The 21,141-nt window shown below is 36.6% G+C and overlaps 1 protein-coding gene and 1 non-coding gene across 3 annotated transcripts in view; both read right to left on the bottom strand.

Annotated features, from left to right (window-relative positions):
• LOC124716854 (CUE domain-containing protein 1) overlaps window positions 1-21,141 on the bottom strand; it is a 216,809-nt gene that overhangs the window by 104,625 nt on the left and 91,043 nt on the right. For both annotated transcript variants that reach the window (XM_047243416.1, XM_047243410.1), the window contains exon 6: window positions 3,247-3,363. In XM_047243416.1, coding sequence (XP_047099372.1) covers window positions 3,247-3,363 — 117 coding nt within the window. The remainder of the gene's footprint in view (window positions 1-3,246; window positions 3,364-21,141) is intronic.
• On the bottom strand, window positions 4,750-4,822 carry Trnag-ccc. Its single transcript has one exon. It is a non-coding gene; the product is annotated as a tRNA-Gly (tRNA).

Here is a 21,141-nt window from a genome sequence, read left to right as displayed (position 1 = left end):
GTGGAGGTGGAATGGGCAATGGAACACCACTTTACGCGTGGTGGGAAGGATCTTGAGGCAGGATGTCTATCATTTCAGGGCAGGAGCAGATGATCAAAGCCCTGATGAAGGACGTGGCTCAGTTGTTCTAGTCGAACAAAGAGGGTGCTCCTTTATAGTTGGTTCTTGGGGGGTCGTGGGAGGATTGGCGTTGTGTGGAGATATGGCACAGGAAATCTGTCTGCAGGCTGGGTCTGGAGGCTGGTGACTGTCTGTGATGGGCTTTGTGAGACCCTCAGCATGCTAGGAAGGGAGCTCCTGTCACTGCTGATATGCTGAGCCCAGGTGACCAGGCTGTATGGGAAGATTTCTTGGGGTGGGACTAATAGCTTCCACACTGCATGAGACGGGAAAAATCTCAATTATAAAAAATAGCTTTTTAATGGTACACAATTACTGTTTACTGTTAAATGAAATGGTTTAAGAACAAATATTATTTGTTTACCACGTCTAAGTGTTGTAAAATGGTATTAAGGGACAAAGTGTGTTCCGCGTGTGTCACAGGGTGGAGGGGGCAGGGCGGAGTGTAATAGTGCAAGGAAAGGTAGGTCGCTCGATTGTTGCCATGCACTTTCCTCCTTCATAGGCCTGCAAGAATGGCTTTTATTTTCCACAAAGTGCATTACAATCACATGAAATAAAAATATGAGTTACTGATAATGCTAATGCAAGGAATGCATATGGATGCAATCTACGTAAATCTCTGCACACTGTTCAACATGGTTAAAGAGGCAATTGATTCATAATCATCCTTTACAGCAGCTTCAGTATTATTCTGGGAAAGGCAGCATCCCCCACCACAAGAGCTGCTTGCTTTTCATTCTGGAGACAGTCTATACCCACCTAGCATTTTCTGTCCGGTTATCTTACGTGAGTTGTCAAAATAACTTCACTCAGCTCATGTTTATACAGTGGAGTTACTTTAATTTTATTAAATGATAATAGGAATTAAAATCCATGGAGAAGAAATAAAAACTTTGAGGTTCGCCGATGACACTAATTCTGTCAGAGACAGCAGAGGACCTGGACAAGCAGTTGAATGGAATGGACAGTGTCTTGAAAGGAGGACATAAGATGAACATCAACAAAAGCAAAAAGAGGATAATGGAATGTAGCCAAATTAAATTGGGTGATGCTGAGGGAATTGGATTAGGAAATGAGACTCTTACAGTAGTAAATGAGTTTTGCTATTTGAAGAGCAAAATAACTGATGATGGCCGAAGTAGAGAGGATATAAAATGTAGACTGGCAATGGCAAGGAAAGAGTTTCTGAAGAAGAGAGTATATATTTAAATGTCAGGAAGTCATTTCTGAAAGTATCTGTGTGGAGTGTAGCCATGTATGGAAGTGAAACATGGACAATAAATAGTTTATACAAGAACAGAATAGAAGCTTTTGAAATGTGGTGCTACAGAAAAATGCTGAAGATTAGATGGGTAGACCACATAACTAATGAGTTGGTATTGAATAGAATTGGGGAGTAGAGAAATTTGTGGCACAACTTGACTAGAAGAAGGGATTGGTTGGCAGGACATGTTCTGAGGCATCAAGGGATAACCAATTTAGTACTGGATGGCAGTGTGGAGGGTAAAAATCGTAGAGGGAGATCATGAGATAAATACACTAAGCAGATTCAGAAGGATGTAGGTTATAGTAGGTACTGGGAGATGAAGAAGCTTGCACAGGATAGAGTAGCTTGGAGAGTTGCATCAGACCAGTCTTTGGACTGAAGTCCACAACAACAACAAGAACAACAACAACATGAGAACTTATTTGTAGTTGTTAGATGTCCATTACTAAAAAAGTTCAATAGCTGGTAGCATCATCTTCCAAAGAACAGCCTAGCCAGAGTGTAACAAGCTGTCAATATGTATTCGATAATGTTGGTTTCATTGTCTCCACCATCACTAGCTAGAATACTTTTTGGCAGCATGTGGCATATCAAGAGCATCATTCCAGTTTCAGCTCTACCAACATCTAAAGGGCTCCTAAGGCTTAAATCATCTCTCTCTGCAGCAGAAGGAGATAGCCTAGATGTTCTGGAACTGCTGACACTTCAACATAAGACAAATGATATTTTACAGAAGATTACTGTTCTAGACTTGAATGTGATCAGTTACATTCCAGTAGAAGTATTCACACCCACCTTCAAAAATATACTGTGGACATCTTGTAACTGGATCCACTCTGTGTAGTCTACTCTACAAGTGCCAGCAATTCCAGAATGTAAGAGATATCTGCAGGCTACCAGTAATGCAATTAACGGTGACAGAAGTGCAATAACTTACTGAAAAGTGAGCAGCACTTGTGGTGAACACCACGAGAACACAATTTACATCTTAATATGGTTATATTGCACTAAGAGCTGATACATATATTTAGTGTGTGTTCTTAACTCACATAATTAACAGTACACAGCTGTGGTTTTTGAGCTATTCGAGAAAAATATAATAAAGTAACCTTTGCATGGCCCCACACTTCACAGCCCAGCAGTGGGGATTTTTAGTATGTTGTTCATGACATTTCCTCCTACTACCATATAAAAACTTGCAACCACATGATCCCCCCTTCCAATCTTCCTTCACTGACTGGACTATCTTCTATTCTGCAAGAACTATTATTTACATTCTGCTAGAACTTTCAACATCAAAAATATATATTTAAACAACACACAAATATTTGGAACATGAAAACCATTCACCACATTTCTAAAACTGTATCATGCTTGTGATCTGAGCAGTCAGATCGAAATATCATATAGAAGCATGACTTTCCAACACATGCTTTTCTATAAAATAAAAGTTGTAAAGGAAAAATATTCCCTTTGCACAATACTAACCTCCAATTTCACAAAAATAAGGGAAAAATTTAAAACTATCAGAAGATATTGGTTCCCAGAACTAAAGTTTTGGCAGTCTCATGAGATTTTTGTCCAAGTTAAGTAAGATATTCAGAGACAAAATACATCCTTTCCTTACTTTAAAGCATAATATTCCCTAATACAGAACTGATGAGAGTAATAGCTAAATCCTCCTCTGTTGATACACTCCCAAAATATTGTTGGCAATCACAAATGGTCTGAAGAATTTCACTATGAGATATATAATAACACTGAAGAAGTTATTTTGCAAAGATTTTCTTCCTGTCTGAAGTGACTACAAGCTTTCTCAAACATTACAATATATGATGATAAATTGCATTTCATACTTTTTCCCATGTTACGCAGACGTTCTCTGAATATGTCATCCTCATCATGTGCAGCAGACAATGGCTTTAAGGGATATGGTGCAAGTGTTTCTTCAGGAGGGCTCTCATCTGCTTGGTCTGGAACAAAAGCAAAGCATGCACATTAAATAGATATACGCAAGCCAAAACACAAACATCATCTTTAATTAAGACTTAGAGAAAAATATACACAAATGATTACAGGGGAAATAGAGTCGTATCTTTACACAGCTTTGGTAAATGAATGCACAAAGAAAATTTCTAATTCTTATGCTTACATTAAGGTTTCTATTGCAACATCAATGATGGTGAGGAATAATACTTCAAAAATATTCTACCATTTTCTCCATTAATATTTTGTACATTTTACATTTGGGCTACACAACTTGTCATATGATGCATATACTCTAACGAATGTGAATACATTACAGCAATGTCAGAACAATTTTACATAAAACCAAGTATCTCCAACTTTACCACCATTTTAATTATATGACACGTATGTATAATCATGTCTCTCAGAAATAGGGTTCTTGGAATTTTAGAAGCAACCTTTATCATGATAAACTAACAGTTTATTTTATATCCAATAACATTATATTATCAGCTTATTTTGTAAGTTGTGGCTATAGTTTGTCTCACAAATAGACTCACAAACCCGTTGATAATATGTGGAACTCTTCTTCATTGCGTTTTCTATATTTGTCTGCTAATCCCAACTCACTACAGTGACCAGTTTCAGGATGGTGCATTTAGGACTGTGTACTGACATGACACTCCAAAAATGGTTGAATTTAAATGTTTCTTCATGTTGGAAGTGTAAAAAACTTGTAGTGAAAGGAATGCAGCGTGTTAAGTACAATTTTTGGTCCGACAAAAACTGCACAAAAGTTTATCTGAAATGTTTCTGTGCAAAAACATATTTAATATGAAGCCAGAAATTTTAAAAATGAGGCTACAGCAGATTTTGTGGGAGAAATGATACTATTCAATAGAAGAATTCATAGAGGATGAAATGATCACTTGAGCAAGAGGTAATTAAGTGTTACATTTTATTATATGTATGTATAAGAGAACAGTATTATTATTATGATGCTGTCTGTTAACATCAGCTGTTCTTTATATGTGGTGAAATTTTACCACAATTTGATGTGTCTCCTGTACCTGAAGCAAATAATTATGTATGTTACAAGACACACAAACCACAATTCACAATGTATAAATGACGATATTCAACAGTCATGCCACAGCTGTACAAGTGACGAAAATGTGCAACTAAATTCCACATTGAGTTCTAAAGGAGGAGGAGGAGGAGGAGGAGGAGATTAGTGTTTAACGTCCCGTCGACAACGAGGTCATTAGAGATGGAGCGCAAGCTCGGGTGAGGGAAGGATGGGGAAGGAAATCCGCGGTGCCCTTTCAAAGGAACCATCCCGGCATTTGCCTGAAGCGATTTAGGGAAATCACGGAAACCCTAAATCGGGATGGCCAGAGACGGGATTGAACCGTCGTCCTCTCGAATGGGAGTCCAGTGTGCTAACCACTGCGCCACCTCGCTCAGTCTGAGTTCTAAACCTAAAATCATTTGTGTCCTTCAAAGTGATACTAATGTTGTGAGTACAGGTCTGTAGTTGCTAAAGAAGGAAAATATTGAATTGAAGCATGAAAATCATTGTGCTTGAGAAAATCTTCAGTGATAGTTGAATGTAAACCAGCAAATATGGAGTGATACAAATGTCTGATTCAGAAACTATTCAGGTACCATTATGGAAGAAAAAGAAACTGAAGATACGAAGGCACAAAACAAATGTAAGTGGACCAGAGTAACACATGCTACAGAAAAAGAAGCATCATAGTAAGACAAAGCAAATAATTCATTATAGGTGACTGCTTGTTAAAACCTAGTTGTTCCTAAATCCAAAATTGACATTCAATCAGGAAATAGGAAGCACCAATTAATAAACAATTCAACACTATTTTAAATTCAAGAGAGCAAAAGATAAGCATAAGAGGAATCCCAAAGGTATTTATATCCGCATGGGTACAAGTTCCCTTAGAGGCAGCAGCAAAGAGGAAATCATTAACCATCCAAGGAACATAATTCGAACAGCAAGAACCCTCTACACAATTCAAGGCTAATAATCAGTGACAGACAGACATAAACAGATAAATAAAAGGCAAAATTAAAGAACAATGCAATAAGCAAGGACTGCTATTTATTGAGCCCAAGTGATTTCTACATACAATGTGTGTCATAAAAGTTGGTTTATATCTAAATAGGTTACATGCAAAAATATTTAGTATGATGTTCACAGTACTTCCCAGTTTATAAAAAATAAGGGAAACTGGTAAGTAGTGATAGGAGTGATAAAATATGTGTGGAAATAAGAAAGACAAAGCACGCCATTACCCAAAAAGACATATGCCAAAGTTTATAATTAGTGTGTCAGAGTAGAGCATTGTAAAATGGGTTAAATACTGATGCTTCGAATAACATAAGCTTTAAAACAAACAAACTGGTAATTATTCTGTCAGAATGTGCAAATATTAGTTAGATGTCCAAATGAGCACTGGTTTACTGTGTACACAATTAAAATTTTAAACACAATTGGAAATTTCAAATGATATGTAGAAATAAGGCACTTGCCACCATATGTTAGAATTATTCAAATATATAGAAACCCAGGAAGATCAATAACAGAGCTCTTCCTATCTAAGCTGTAAAATATGCTAAAAGATCTTTGTAGAAATAAAATAAAGAAACTGTAATAGCTGCTAATTGTAACATTGATACATTTGCTGCTAATGGTCTAGTAGTTAGCGTTGCTGCCTATTGATCATGGGGGCCTTGGCTCAACTCCTGGCCAAGTCCGAGATTTTCTTCGCTTGGCGACACAATGTGTGTGTGTGTGTGTGTGTGTGTGTGTGTGTGTGTGTGTGTGTGTCATCATTACTCAATCCACAAGTTACCAAAATGATGTCAAATAGAAATACTTGCACCAGGTGTCCAAACAACACCAGGGGAGATCTCCCGGTCAGTAATGCTGTACCATTATTTCATTTAACACTGATATCACAAGTGGAAGCTATCATGCTTGAAGATTCACTAGTAAAGACATGTGGTTTCAAATTGAATTTCTTTGAATCTATGAAAAGACAGCCAGTCATTAACATGTATCAACAATGTTTTAACTTCAGAATGAATTTTCACTCAGCATCACAATGTGCACTGAACTGAAACTTGCTGGTGGATAAAACTGTGAGCCAGACCTGCAATTGAACTTCGGACCTTTGCACTCCACAGGCAAATGCTCTATTGACTTAGCTATCCATGCACAACTCACAATCCACCCTGAAACCTTTACTTCAGATATAGTACTGGTGGAAATAAAACTTTGTGGGTGAGTCCTGAGTCATGCTTACACAGCTCAGTCATAGAACACTTGCATGTGAAAGACAAAGGTACCAAGTTAAAGTCAGAGTTCAACACACAGTTTTAATCTGCCAGGAAGTTCCAATATTTTAACTAAATATGTATAAGAAGATGAGAGTAAATTTTGAGTAGATTTAGGCACCTTGGATCATTGATAATTGCTCATTGAGCCACCACAGATAGAAACACTTGAGGTGTATGAAAGTCCTTATGAGAAGGAATTTTGGCAAAGAAATTCTTCATGTTTAGTAATATGCAAAAGGAGAGAAAATGGTCTTGTGATCACTTTCCCTCAAGTAACACAATTCTGAAAAGATCTAAATAGTTTTCTACATCTATGCCTACATCTATATCTATATCTATATCTACAAGGATATTCTTCAAATCACACTTAAGTGCCTGACAGAGGGTCCACTGAACCACTTCCACAATAGTTCTCCATTTTTCCAATCTTGAACAGTGTGTGTAAAAAACAAACACCTATATCTTTCCTTGCAAACTCTGATTTCCCTTATTTTATGGAGATGATGATCTCTCCTTATGTAGATCAGCATCAACAAAATATTTTTGCATTTGGAGGGGAAAGTTGGCGATTAAAATTTCATGATAAGATTCCACAACAACGAAAAACACCTTTGTTTTAATTATTTCCACCCCAAATCCTATATCATGTCAGTGACACACTCTACACTATTTCCTGATAACACAAAACGTGATTCTCTCCTTTGAATTTTCTCGATTTACTCCATTAATCCTATCTGGTAAGGATTCCAGTCCGTGCAGCAGTACTCCAAAAGAGGACGGTCTAACATAGTGTAGACAGTCTCTTCAGTAGATCTGTTACATTTTCTAAGTGTTTTGTCAATAAAAAGGAGTCTTCGCTTTTCCTTCCCAAAACATTTTCTGTGTGTTCTTTCCAATTTAAGTTGTTTGTAATTGTAATTCCTAGGTATTTAGTTGAATTTACAGCCTTTCAATTAGACTGACTTATCATGTAACCTTTTAGCACTCATGTGGATGACCTCAAACTTTTCATTATTTACGGTCAATTGCCAATTATTGCACAATACAGATATCTTCTCTAAATTGTTTTGTAATTAGTTTTGCTCTTCTGATGCCTGTACTAGACAATAAACAACAGCATCATCTGCAAACAACCTAAGATGGCAGCTAAGACTGTTTCCTAAACCGTTTATATAGACAAGGAACAGCAGAAGGCCTATAAAACTACCTTGGGGAATGTCACTTCTGTTTTACTCAATGACTTTCCATCACTTACTACAAACTGTGCCCTCTCCAACAGGATATCATGAATCCAGTCACATAACTGAGACAATATTCCATAGCACACAATTTCACTAAAATCCGCTTGTGTGCTACAGTGTCAAAAGCCTTCCAAAAAATCTAGAAATGCAGAATCAATCTGAAATCCTTTGTTAATAGCAATCAACATTTCGTGTGAGTAAAGAGCTAGATGCGTTTCTCGAGAATGATGTTTTCTAAATCCATGTTGACAGTGTATCAATAGACTATTCTCTTCGAGGTAATTCATAATGTTTGACCACAACATATGTTCCAAAATCCTGTTTATGATATGGTCCTGTAATTTAATGGATTACTCCTACTACCTTTCTTGAATATTGGTGTGACCTATGTCTTAAATGAAAGATTTCCACCAAGAGCTGAAGCAATTAAGTGACAAATAAATTAAGGTGGATCACCTAGGACATAAAAATTTCCACTGTAAGGAAAAATCAGCTGCAAAGATAACTGAAATGTAATACGAATACTGATTTAACTGAATATGTTATACTTTACACAATTACATTCAAAAAGAGTTGTCAAGGCACCAAGGCAAACAACATGATAATTTTCAACTATTAATGTAAGGTTGTCTGGTTTTTCACTAAATCTGAATTAGCTGTTAAAGTCTGTAACCAAAAAATTTTGGAAATTAACCCTCAAGGAAATAATACTATCAAGTCCAACTCAAATACCCAGGTGTTTCAATGATTTCATTGTAAATGTATAAAGGGCAGCCAAATGAAAACAAGACAGATGGGAAAAAGTAAATATTGCTCCTTATTTCAAATATAATCACCAATGTTAATACATTTGTCCCATTGTGAGACAAAACGGCCAACACTTTCATGGAAAAATGCTTCCCAGAGAAACTTCTCCGGTAGTCAAAACAACCTTGGCAACATGTTCATCTTATATTCTCTTTCCAAGACACTGTCCATTCCATTTGTCTACTCTACTAAATTCTTTGCTGTCCCTGACAGAATTACAAAATAATCAGCAAACTTTCAAAGCCTTTATTCCTTGTACCTGAAATTTAAATCCTTCAAATATTCTGTTCTATGAGTATGTTAATAATTTATGATTAAAGATCAGGTCCCCGTCAGTTCTGTTTGTTCTGCATTAGTTGAAACTGAGGATGAGGAAACAATATGTGTGAACCACTGATCGATATCCTCAGCACCTTAGAAACTTGGTTTCCGCTAAATGGGTTGGATCCAAACATATCTAAGACCGAACTGATGAAATTCAAACTGTCAAAATGTGAGCAGAGCAAGATTATTCCCAACAAACAAGATATAGAAGAAATCATTTCAGTCAAAGTTTTAAGATTAAATTTGATAAGAACTGCAGTTGGGGTGGGAGCACACATCAATAAATTAGCTAACATACCGAGCCGCTCTGCATTTGCATTGTAAATATTATCAACTACAACTGACATGGACACACGAAAAGTAGTGTAATATTCAAGTTCCTTTGAAACTATTATCAGATATGGTATTTTTTGGAAGAGAAACTAGGCTAACATAGTGCAGGTTCTAAAAGGCACAGAAAACAATTGTTCAGAATATGTGCGCTGCATTTCATAAAGAACCTTGTACTCTATTAGTTAGAAAACTCAAACATTAGCTCTCCCACCTCCGCATATTCATAAGACTAGCATCAACTTGCATACAAACAGGAATTATTTGAGGGAAACCATTTTGTTCAAACACGTGACACAATAAAGAAAAAATACATTGAGCTTCGTACCCACAGTCTCAACTTGTATTCCCCAACACTTCAATACACAGGAATGAAAATTTATAATAAATTAACAGAGAACAAGTTAATGCCAATGAACTTTGGCCCACTGAAACGAAAGATGTATGATGTATGAGGCACTGATACTAAAATGCTATTACTCAATGGATGAATTCATGAGGATGAACTGGTAATGTGAGCTGGATACAACATATACACACTTTTCCTCATTGTGTTAGAGAATTTTTCAGTAGTTTAGTAAACGGTTTCATTTTTTATGTGAACTACTTTGTTATTGTTGAATATGGGGCCCAGGGTTTTTCTTGGTATCTTCCTTTCTTTGAGCTCCAGCCCTTCAACTAAGCCATGCTTGGTGATGGACAATGTTTCAGCTGCATACAGGGCTTCCAGTTTGATTACTTTATTGTAATGTCTTATTTTTGCATTCCCTGAGAGGAACTTTTTGGTATGTGAGATTTGTTCAAAAAATTCCAGAACTTTGGACACAAAATTTTTCTGTGCTTACCTTTTACTTATTGTGCATGGTTTCCTTAAAATACTCTTCTCCACAACTGATGCACAACTCCCGTTTCCTCTTCTGGAAGCATTCTTGGTATGCCCCTTGCTAGGGCATCTTTTACCATATCTATCATTGCAAATCTTCATCCTTTCAACATGGTTTTCAACTTTGGAAATAAAAAACGTTTGCAGGGGTCAGGTCTAAAAAATTTGGCGGATGAGACAGCACAGTGATTTTGTTTTTTGTGAAATCCTCATGCATCAAGAGGGATGAATGTGTGTGTTCATTATCTTGATGCAAGGGCATGAATTGTCTCGCCACATTTCAGGTCATTTCCTTCTCACAGGATTTCATTACATGAGCCAACTGAAATGTTACATTCTTGTATAATCTCCTGGACATTCAGTCTTTGATTGGCACACACAATTTCATTTACATTCCTGACATGAGCATCGTTGGCAGACTTCGAAAGGCATCCAGAATGAGGGTCACCATTTTTAAACTGTGTGAACCATTTGTACCGAGTATGGCTTAAGCATTCATCATTGTAGGCTTCCTGCACCATTTGGTGTCTCTCCCAACTGATCCAGTCTCCAAGATATTTGAATTCTTTGATTATCTCTCTCTCTCTCTCTCTCTCTCTCTCTCTCTCTCTCTCTCTCTCTTTCTTTCTCTCTCGTTCTCCCACCTTAAAATATTCTGGTGGGTTTTTTATGTTTATAATTATCTTGGTCTTTTCAAAGGAGATCTTGAAACCTATTTCTTCAGCCTTTTTTTTAAGTTCAAGGGTTTGTTCTTTGGCTTCTTTTAGGTCTTGGCTATAAGGGCTATATCATCTGCAAATTCTAGACAATTGACTTTGATGCCTTTGTTTCTTGTGCCTAGTCAGATTCAACTATGGATCTTCATATTCCACTCTCTGACTAATTTTTCTAGGTCACAGTTAAATAGCAGTGAAGAGAGTCCACCTCCTTGGTGTACACCAGTTTCTAATTCAAATGGGTTGGAGAGTTCTCCCATGAATTTGACATTGGAGTACGTGTTAGTAAGGGTTTCTCTGATTAGGTTCGTGGTTTTGTCGTCTAGATTTAATACTTTTAGTATGGATATGAGGGATTCCCAGTCTATTGAGTTGTACGCTTTCTTAAAGCCAATGAAAGTGAATAACACATGATTTTGCTCTTCATTTTTGATAGGTCATGAGGTTTTTGGGGTTAGGGATTTGTTCTGGGAAGGATCTTTCTTTTCTGAAACCTACTTGGTATTCTCCAAGTTGATGGTCTAATTGGGGCTCTGCTCTGTTTAGTAGGACTTTAAAGAATACTGTATCTTGAATGTTACGTCTAGGGGCAAGATTGCTCTGTAGTTGTTGGTATCTATATTGGACCCTTTCTTATGAAGTGGGTGGATGAGAGCCATCTTCCACTCATCTGGAATTCTTTCATTTATCCAGATTTCTTCAAAGATGTTTTGGAGAGAGTCTATGGCATTTTTATTGATTTTTTCCAAGGTTCAGTTGTGATTTGGTTTTCTCCCAAGGCTTTACAGTTTTTGAGATTTGAAATGACTGACTGTAGTTCCTTGGTGGAAAGTGGCTCAGAGTTAGGGCTGGTTATTGCTGAGGCCTTAAAGTCAATTTTTCTGTGGGTTCTTCACAGCTGAGAAGGTTTCTGAAATACTCTATCAATATTTTGGAATTATACCTGTTGTTGACAGAATATTCCTGTTTTTGTCTTGGAGCTGTAGGGTCAGTGTGCTGTATTTGGCTATTATTCATTTAAAGGTCTTACAAAAATTCCTTGTGTTGATTTTGATAAAGTTTTCATTGATCTGAAAGAGGAGTTAGTCTTCTTGGCTTTTTCTATTCTTTTGATATTTTTGCTCACTAATTTTCTTATGTTTAAGAAGTTTTGTCTGTTATGTCCATTTTTCTGTGATTTTCACTGTTTCCAGACTCTTCTTCTTAGTTCAAGGAGTTGGTCACATTCTTCTGTTCACCAGGCAAGTTTTTCAGCTTTGGTTATGGGAGTTAATTGTTCTGCTTTACTTGCTAGTTTTGGTTTTGAATATCTTCAGTTCTCAGGGGAAACTACTTGGAGTTATTATCTTATTTGGATCATATTTTCTTTTTTGGGGGTTGTTGGTTCTGTTTTTCCTTTTGGGGATGACTTTGAGTTTTGTTTTAGAAAAGTAGTGGTCAGAATCTAAGTTGGCTCTTCTGAGGACTTTGCCTTTTGTATTTCTGTATGGAACTTCAATATGATTGTCACGTGATCGAGTTGGAATTTACCAAGGTATTGGTTTGGTGAAACCCACATTCTCTGTTTGTGAAGTAGCTTTTTAAAGGCTGTGGATTTCAGGATCATATTGTGTGCTTAGCATTATTCCATCAGTATCCAACATTTCTTTCTGTATTTCTTCTCCTTTCCTAGCCAGACAGTGAAGTCCTCCCATAAATAGGACATTGTCTTTTTCTGGAGTTTTAGTATTATATTATTATTTACAAATGTAAAAATTATTGTAACTGTACTTACATTTCTGACATGTCTACTGCATGCAAACCTAGTGAATTGAAAATGTACATTATGAAATGAATAAATCACAGTTTACAAACTAGACATTCCACTCCTCTGAAATCACTCTACCCATCATTTTTACACCAATGTCTTTATAAGATCTCATCAGCTACAAGATCATTTTCATTGATCTGAAAGAGGAGCTACAGCTCCAGACAGCTACAAAATCAATTCAGCAGCTCTCAACAAAGTTTGGTTTGAATGTATATCTGACTGAGTGCAGAACAATGCAAGACAGCTGACCATAATTCAAATCATTTCAATATAACACAAAAATATGTCTTAGAATAGAAAAGTACTTCACAGTCTGGAATAATTCTTAGAGGAAGGGATCAAGTCCTCGATGAAATGTCACTGCAAAAATAAAATAAATTACAAATGTTCTCTATTCAAGACATCTTGTACATGGTTCTTTGTGAAGAAGAAGTGTAATAGTGACAAACACTGCAAGTATTTAATATGGCTGCTGCTTTCATTAATGTGGTATGATTGAAACACTTCACTAATCATTCACAACTGAGAGAGTGCATACATTTAAAATAACACTATACATAACAATCTGATTATCTTGTGTTGTCCGAGAGGTTAGGTGGAGGTGCAGATTTCTTAATACAAACATTTAAAGTTTTACAAGTTTGAGTTTTTCATGCCTTGAACAGTACTAGCACATTTAAAGCATCTATGCTCCATACGAATTTCAGAGGTATTTCATAAAATCATGGGGTGTAAAATTACATCCAGTTTTTTGTGTTATCAACAGAGATCATGTTTTTGTCAGAATGCCTTTTTAAATGTGTTAAATCTACCTTTGGTTTTGATGTGACTCTGTACAATTTACATCCTTGTGATTGAAATGCCACAGTTTTATTTTGTCTTTTCCTGCCCTTTTTTTTTTAATATAAATGCCCAACTGTCACAATAACTGCCTTTTCTTGCCATTTTGATTGTTATTTATTTCTTTAATATTACAAACAACAATGAGTGTTGAGGTGAAACAGGTAACAGTAGGTAAATGCTTTAATTATCACCTGTGTTTACTTGGCTTCCTATCAGATTGTACCTCCAAAAACAACAGTGAGTGCTTGAGTTTCACTATTGTTCTAAATTTATATTTCTTTCAGTTTCCACTGTGACACTGTCATGCAAGACAGTTATGAACAAGACAAAATTCAGTGCTCCTTTATGCAGTAAATTGCGAAACTACATTAATGCTTTCAGATCTGACATATTTTCTGCTAATAGTAAAATGCTTTCATGCAAAATACGTGAGCAGTCAGTGGACTATAAATAAAAATATTTCTTAACACATCAGTACAACCAAACACAAAAATTTACTCAATTCACTTTCCAAGAGTGCTGAGAAAAAGATTTTTTTTTTGTTTTTGCTTCCAATGACAATTGTAACATCGAGTTGAAAATCCCAATTTGCATTTGAGTTATATAAAGCTTTTACTGATGTTGGAATCCTCTGTGGAAACTACAGAAATCTATATTAACAGAGTTTCTGGAGAAGTATGTGGGCAAATTTACATCCAGCCAGTCAAGTTTGCAAATATGTTACAATGAATGTTATGCTGAAGTAATGAAAATCATTAGGAATGAAGTAAAAAATTAAAAGATCTGGATTTCAATTGAAAAGTCAACTGACACTATGGATTGTTTTACTACCAATGTAATTGTCTGACCATTAGATCCTTCAGAAGGTGAATCAATAAAAGCACTCCAGCATACAACAGAGTGTCTGGAAAAAGTTAATAACTCAACTACCGCACTGTTATCTACCATTTCATTGCAGTTACTCTGGCTCGAAGAAATTCAATACAAAACCATTGTACAAAGAAGGGCAGCTCATTTTGTATTATAGCAAATAGGGGAGATAGTGCCACAGACATGATATGTGAACTGGAGTGGCAATCATTAAAACAAAGGTGTTTTTTGTTGCAATGGGATCTTCTCACAAAATTTAAATCACCGGTTATCTCCTCTGATTGCGAAAACATTGTGTTGGCACCCATCTATTTTGGGAGAAATGATCATCATGATAAAATAAGAGAAATCAGGGCTTGCACAGAAAAATTTAAGTGCCCATTTTTCCCGCACGCTGTTCGAGAGTGGAATGGTAGAGATACAGCTTGACGATGGTTCATTGAACCCTCTGTCAGGCACTTTACTGTGGATTGCCAAGTAATCAAGTAGATGTAGATGTGGATTACTTTTCACGTCAGATGCTTACCTTAAATGAAAAAGACTGGGACAAGTTTGAAGGCACTATTTCCAAACATGCTTCACGTGACCCATGTTGCATGATTTTCACAGGGTGTCTGAAGAGATACGAAGCTTGTTTCCAGATGACAATAAACTGATTTCCAATATTAAGAAGATATTTGTGAAAGCGTTCTCAAGGATTCACACATTCAAAGACATTGCACCAGGTATGTCATCCCTCAGCCTACCATAACCAGATGGTGAACATGGATTTCAGCAAGATGCAGTGCAAAGACTGTAGAATATATTAGGGAAATGGGGTTCATTAATTAGGGTACAGTATAAAATGGCATTTTCAAAAAATACTGCTCTCGACAAACTGAGAAGTATTTCAAAAATTCTACAAGGTGATAATTCTATTGCAATAGAAATGGACCCTACAATAGTTCAACATTTTAGATTTGCTTCCCTGTAGATATTGAGAAGTAATTTTCTCAGATGAAGAATATATTACCTGAAACTCAATATGACTCCAGGAAATTTTTAAAAACACATTAAAAAAGACATTTTTATGCACAGGCTTTTTCTCTCAGGTACCATCAGCATTGTTTTTTAAAGATTTAAGTAAGTTTAAAAATATAGGACGATGCTGACATAAATATACTGATTGCAAGATTGTCTGAATAATGAAATCTAGTAAATAAATAGGCATAATGTAAGATTTTTTTATATTGACTTTTTTGCCTATTTTAGCTATTTACAAAAATAATGTCCATTTGCCTATATATATTTTAAAGATTTATAATGCCTAAATTTCCAGGCTCTGGTTATCTCTAAAAGAAAAAAACTTGGATAACCACTAGAAATAGTGTGAAATTACAGGTAGGCACATAATCACTTAACAATTTGCTCAAAGTTTACTTAATGAGAGATTAAATGAAACTGAGAGCTAACGTGAGAAAGGACCAAAAGGCAGAAAAAAAAGAAATTTTTTTAATGGCTCCTCAATTATAAATTCTTTCATAGTTGTAGCACAAGATCTGATAGGACAAGAATGCAAAAGAAATCTGGCTAAATTTGCCACTGTTTCAATGGTTTATCATGAGAATCTCAACTCTGGGTAAATTGCAATTGGGATTATGTTGAACGTTGAAGATGGGGGTCGGCACTGATTACAGTAGATTTTAAACCAGTGAATAGATGGAGAACAGTAGCAATTAAAAACACACACACACACACACACACACAGTAAGTCACCAAACAGGTTGTGGCAGAGGGCAATTTTAGTAACATATTTCCTATTCCTTTCTGAAAATATATAGGGGAATGATGGTTGTTAAGGTTCCATATGAGTGCTTAACTCACCAGTTTCCCTGTTGCGGTCATAATGCAATTTAAAGGAAGGAGGAAGCAATATACTGCCTGATTCTACTTGGAATGTACACTCTTTGAATTTTGACAGTAAACAGTATTATGTACAGCACCTCTATTGTAGTGCCTGGCTTGGGGTTTAATAAGCGTCTCTGTAAAGAAAGTGGTTTTATACTAACTAAATGACACTGAGACAAAACACACTACTCTCCACTGTATCTTCTCTATCTCCCCTATTAATCCTGGCTTGTAAGGTTTCCCAATGATTATCAATACTTAAGAATCAGCGGAACAAGTGTTTTGTAAGCCATTTCTTTTGTGGATTAATTACATTTCCTTAATGTTCTTCCAATAGTTCTCAGGCTGACATCTGCTTTTCTTACAAATGATTTTATTTTGTCATTCTATTTTACATCACTCAGGACAATCACTCGCAACTGTTTTATTGTTGTTACTGCCTTCAGTGAATTACTGCCAATAATGTACTGTAACTGTAATGCATCTTTCTGCCTATTTATGAGTAGTATATTGTATCTGCAATCCATGCCCCCCAAGTGTCAATCCTTCCCTAATTTCAATACAGTTTTCACCTATCTTCACTTTGCCATATACAAGAATATCAACATTGACAATCTTATTCAACTTTCAACACTATCCACCAGGAAATTATATAAATCACAAAAAGTAAACACCCTATAGGACTCCCTTGGTGCTAAACTCACAGTAACTTTTACAACTGATGTTTTAGCCTCATTAAGAATGACATGTTGAATTCACTTGGCTGAGAAGCCCTGTACCCGCTCACAAACTTGGTTCAGTGCTCTGTAAGCTCATATTTTTTTTCACTAAATGATGAAGAATTAATTCAAATGTGTTCTGGAAGTCATTGAATATGGCATCAACCTGATTGTCATTGTCGATAGCACTCTGAATTCCATGGATGAACAAAGTGAGCTGAGCATTAGGTGGGATCCATGTCGATTTTATCCTCCAAAAAGGTCACAGTAAGTAAGCATAGAAGATGCTATATACTTTTACAATGTATTATCATCAGGAATATAGGCCTCTAATTATTAATATTCATGTATCTGATAACCCTTCTTGGAAATGGAAATGACCTATGTCTTTTCATAATTACCTGGAACCTTCGTTTCTCCACTGAGCTGTTGCCTTCCTATTGTTGAACAGTTTTAACCAATTTTCTATTCCACAATTATTTATCTCTTACTTTATTATTTCTGCAGTCATGGTTTAACTGACAGGATAAACTGTATTGCAATCTATTGCAGAGAAATAATTTTGGAAGACTGAATAAAGTATTTCAACCTTCTGTTGGTTGTCTTGTGTTTTGGCAATAATATGATCAAAAAGTGACTGAAAGGGTTATTATTAATCTTTTTACTGAGTTTATCTAAGGCTAAAATTTCTAGGGATTTTTTTGTCACCCTGATCAGCAGAATTTTAATCTTGAATTCATTAAATGCTTCTTCTATGGCTCTCTGTACACTCATTTCAGTTTTCTCTGGCTCTTGTTAGTCAGATATGTTTCCACTTCAGTTAAACCAATGTAAAGCCCTCTTCACTTTGATAACATCTTTTCAACACAGTTACTGACACATGGTGAGTCTTTCTTGTCCCTGACAGTCCTCTTTGACACACACCTGTCTAAAGTATAATTGAAATATAACAATGGAAAATCCTTACTGGGATAGAAATAATGAAAGGAGTAAAGGTTAGTCAACTGCATAGGTGAGCAGCTGCAGTAACACTTCAGTCAAGTTGGCCAAGACAGTTTAGTCGTGTGTGTGTGTGTGTGTGTGTGTGTGTGTGTGTGTGTCATCTACATATCTGAAAAAATGATGTGGTTTCTCTTTTCACTCGCGTTCCTCTCTCTGATTCGTTGCAGCTAATTAAGGTTAAGTTTGGTGTCGAGTTAACAAATTTGTTTCGACATGTGCTGACTTCCAGTTACTTTTTATTCAATGGTCAGTACTACGAACAGACTGATGGAGTTGCAATGGGAAGCCCGTTGTCACCTATTGTGGCCAATTTGTTTATGGAGCACTTTGAGGAATGTGCATTGGAGTCAGCGACCTTGAAACCTGCGCGTTTTTCAGATATGTAGATGATACTTTTGTTGTTTGGCCTCATGGTAGTGAGAATTTAAATCGGTTTTTGGAACATCTTAATTCAATCCACCCGAATATTCAGTTCACTATGGAGGTGGAAAAGAATGGATGCCTTCCCTTCCTTGATGTGTTGGTCAAAAGGAAGACTGATGGTACGTTGGGACATTCTGTTTATAGGAAGCCCACCCAAACTGACTTGTATCTGGGAGCTGATAGTTGTCACCATACAGCTCAGCGTGAAGGAGTACTTCGCACCTTGGTTCACAGGTCCCATGTTATCTCAGACCCTGAAAGTTTGGCAGGTGAGCTAGCACATCTTGAAGTCACCTTTCGTCAGAATGGTTATAGTGAGAGGTAGGTCAAACATGTGTTGCGCCATCAGCCTTCTGTGCAACGGGTGAGTGATGATAGCAACAAAGTGGCACCTAAGTCTACGGCCTTTGTGGCTTACGCAGGAAGCATTTCCACCAGGATTGGCCGCATTTTGCAGAAATGTGACGTGAAATATGTTTTTCGACCACATTCTAAGATTAAGGCCCTGTTGGCGTCTGTAAAAGATGATCTTGGTTTGCGTAAGGCTGGGGTCTATCGTATTCCTTGCAGTTGTGGCATGTCATATATTGGTCAGACAATCAGGACTGTGGAAGACCGGTGTATTGAACACAAGCGTCACACACGTTTACAACCACCGAGCAAATCCGCTATTGCAGAACATTGCCTTGACACCGGTCATCCTATGGAATACAACAACACGGAGATTCTGGCTTGCACGTCCAGCTATTGGGATAGTGTTATTAAGGAAGCTGTTGAAATCAGACTATCAAGCAACCTTATTAACAGAGATGGTGGATTTTGTGTAAATGCTGCTTGGAATCCAGCTCTGTCTCTCATCAAAAATCAGAGGGACAGAATTAGTGCTACCTCACCTGTTGATTAATAGTAACTATCGATATTTCTGATGGTTATCTTTGGTTGTGTTGACACTTGTTCTGTGTGTGGTGTCTTCCTTGTTTCTCCTCTGTGAACCGGGGTATTAAATTTGCTTGCACATTTTTTCTTCCTTGCATTTGTGCCCTGATAATGGCAGGGTGTGCTCCTGTCGAAATATCGGCGGTGTTCGACGATGTCACCCGGCAGCAAACCCGTAAGTTATTTGAACATGTAATCTATTTCTTGCTATATTTGCTGAGCAAAAATATTTTTCTACTATTTTTTAAAATTATTCTAGCTCCTGTCGCCGTTAATGCTGCAACAATTGTATGATCACCAATCCCATTTGTATCATAGAATGCAGGCTCTCGTGACCGGGATTTGCAATATTACTGACACATGCCTTGAACAGCAGCCCAATGCCCATAACACAAATATCAACAATATCCCTATCATATTTCTACAGATTCCATAAATTTTTAATCTATTAGTTTGAAGGTAATCTAAAATGTTTCTCTTGGTTGTAGTACTATAATTGCTCAAGATAATTTTCAGAAAAGACGCTAAGAACAATCACACATAAATCTTTGTCCTTGGCACCAGTTTCAGCTGCTCGACTCTCCTTCTCTATAGCTGACAAACTGAAGTCTCCGCCTATTACTACACTAAAAAGGAAATTTATTTACTAAATCTTTTAAATTTTCTCTGAAGCATCCTGTTCTTACAGCTCCTGGAGAAAATCGTCATGTTTGGCCTGACTGCCTTATTTGATCTACTAAGTATGGATGAAAATGAAAGAGGAGGAGGATGAGTAGCAGGAGTAATCTCTCATTACAAATCAGGACTCACCTGGATCTGAATGACAACACACCACAAGGTCACCTGTCTGGATGGTTTACAGGGCCAATGGCTCTAACATCTGTTATTCATACTCTATCTTAATGTTGGATGAGGTGAATGACTCTCCTTGCTGCCTGTTATCACAGCACTGGTAGCATCAAAACAGCACAAGTAGGCAAGGGCTGTCAACTAAAATGTAACTGATTAATGACCAGTATAAACTGTGCTTAGATGCAGCATGACTGAACAGTGGGATGGCCCACTTTAGTCCTTGAGGATAGAAACTGTTGATAAAAGAGAAGAAAATTGTATATCTTTTTAATGGCATAAAATTGAAAATCCAACAGAAAGAAACCACTTCATAGAAGATTCTGAGGAATAATCCAAGCAGTGTGAAAGCAGGGAAAAAGATTTAAAAACAACAATGAAATACTGAAACTGGCTTAAAAATCCTACATCTGGCACAGGAGGGCCTGTCAAGTCATCATCAACCCAAATTCCTAACAAGTCAAAATCAAAACGTACACTCAACAGTAAAAAATTGAGCCAATGCAGATAAAATAGCAGGATATTTTCAGACGATTTTGCAATAGCAGCAAAAAAAAACAGTCCAGTATGAGACATCAGACAGAGGAAATGTAGAATGTAGTTTATTCACCTCATAACGTACAGCCACAAAACAAAGATTTTTGTACTGGAGACACATCAAATTATTTTAGAAAATAAGGTTATAATAATTAACCTATTTCAGCAGGCATTTCTGAATTTTTATACATGAACAATTTATCAAGAACATATTTAACACTTACAGTCAGTTTGGAGCGTGCA

This window comes from Schistocerca piceifrons, chromosome 1 (assembly GCF_021461385.2).
Source record: "Schistocerca piceifrons isolate TAMUIC-IGC-003096 chromosome 1, iqSchPice1.1, whole genome shotgun sequence".
NCBI lineage: Eukaryota > Metazoa > Arthropoda > Insecta > Orthoptera > Acrididae > Schistocerca > Schistocerca piceifrons.
This window is presented reverse-complemented; position numbering and strand designations above follow the sequence as displayed.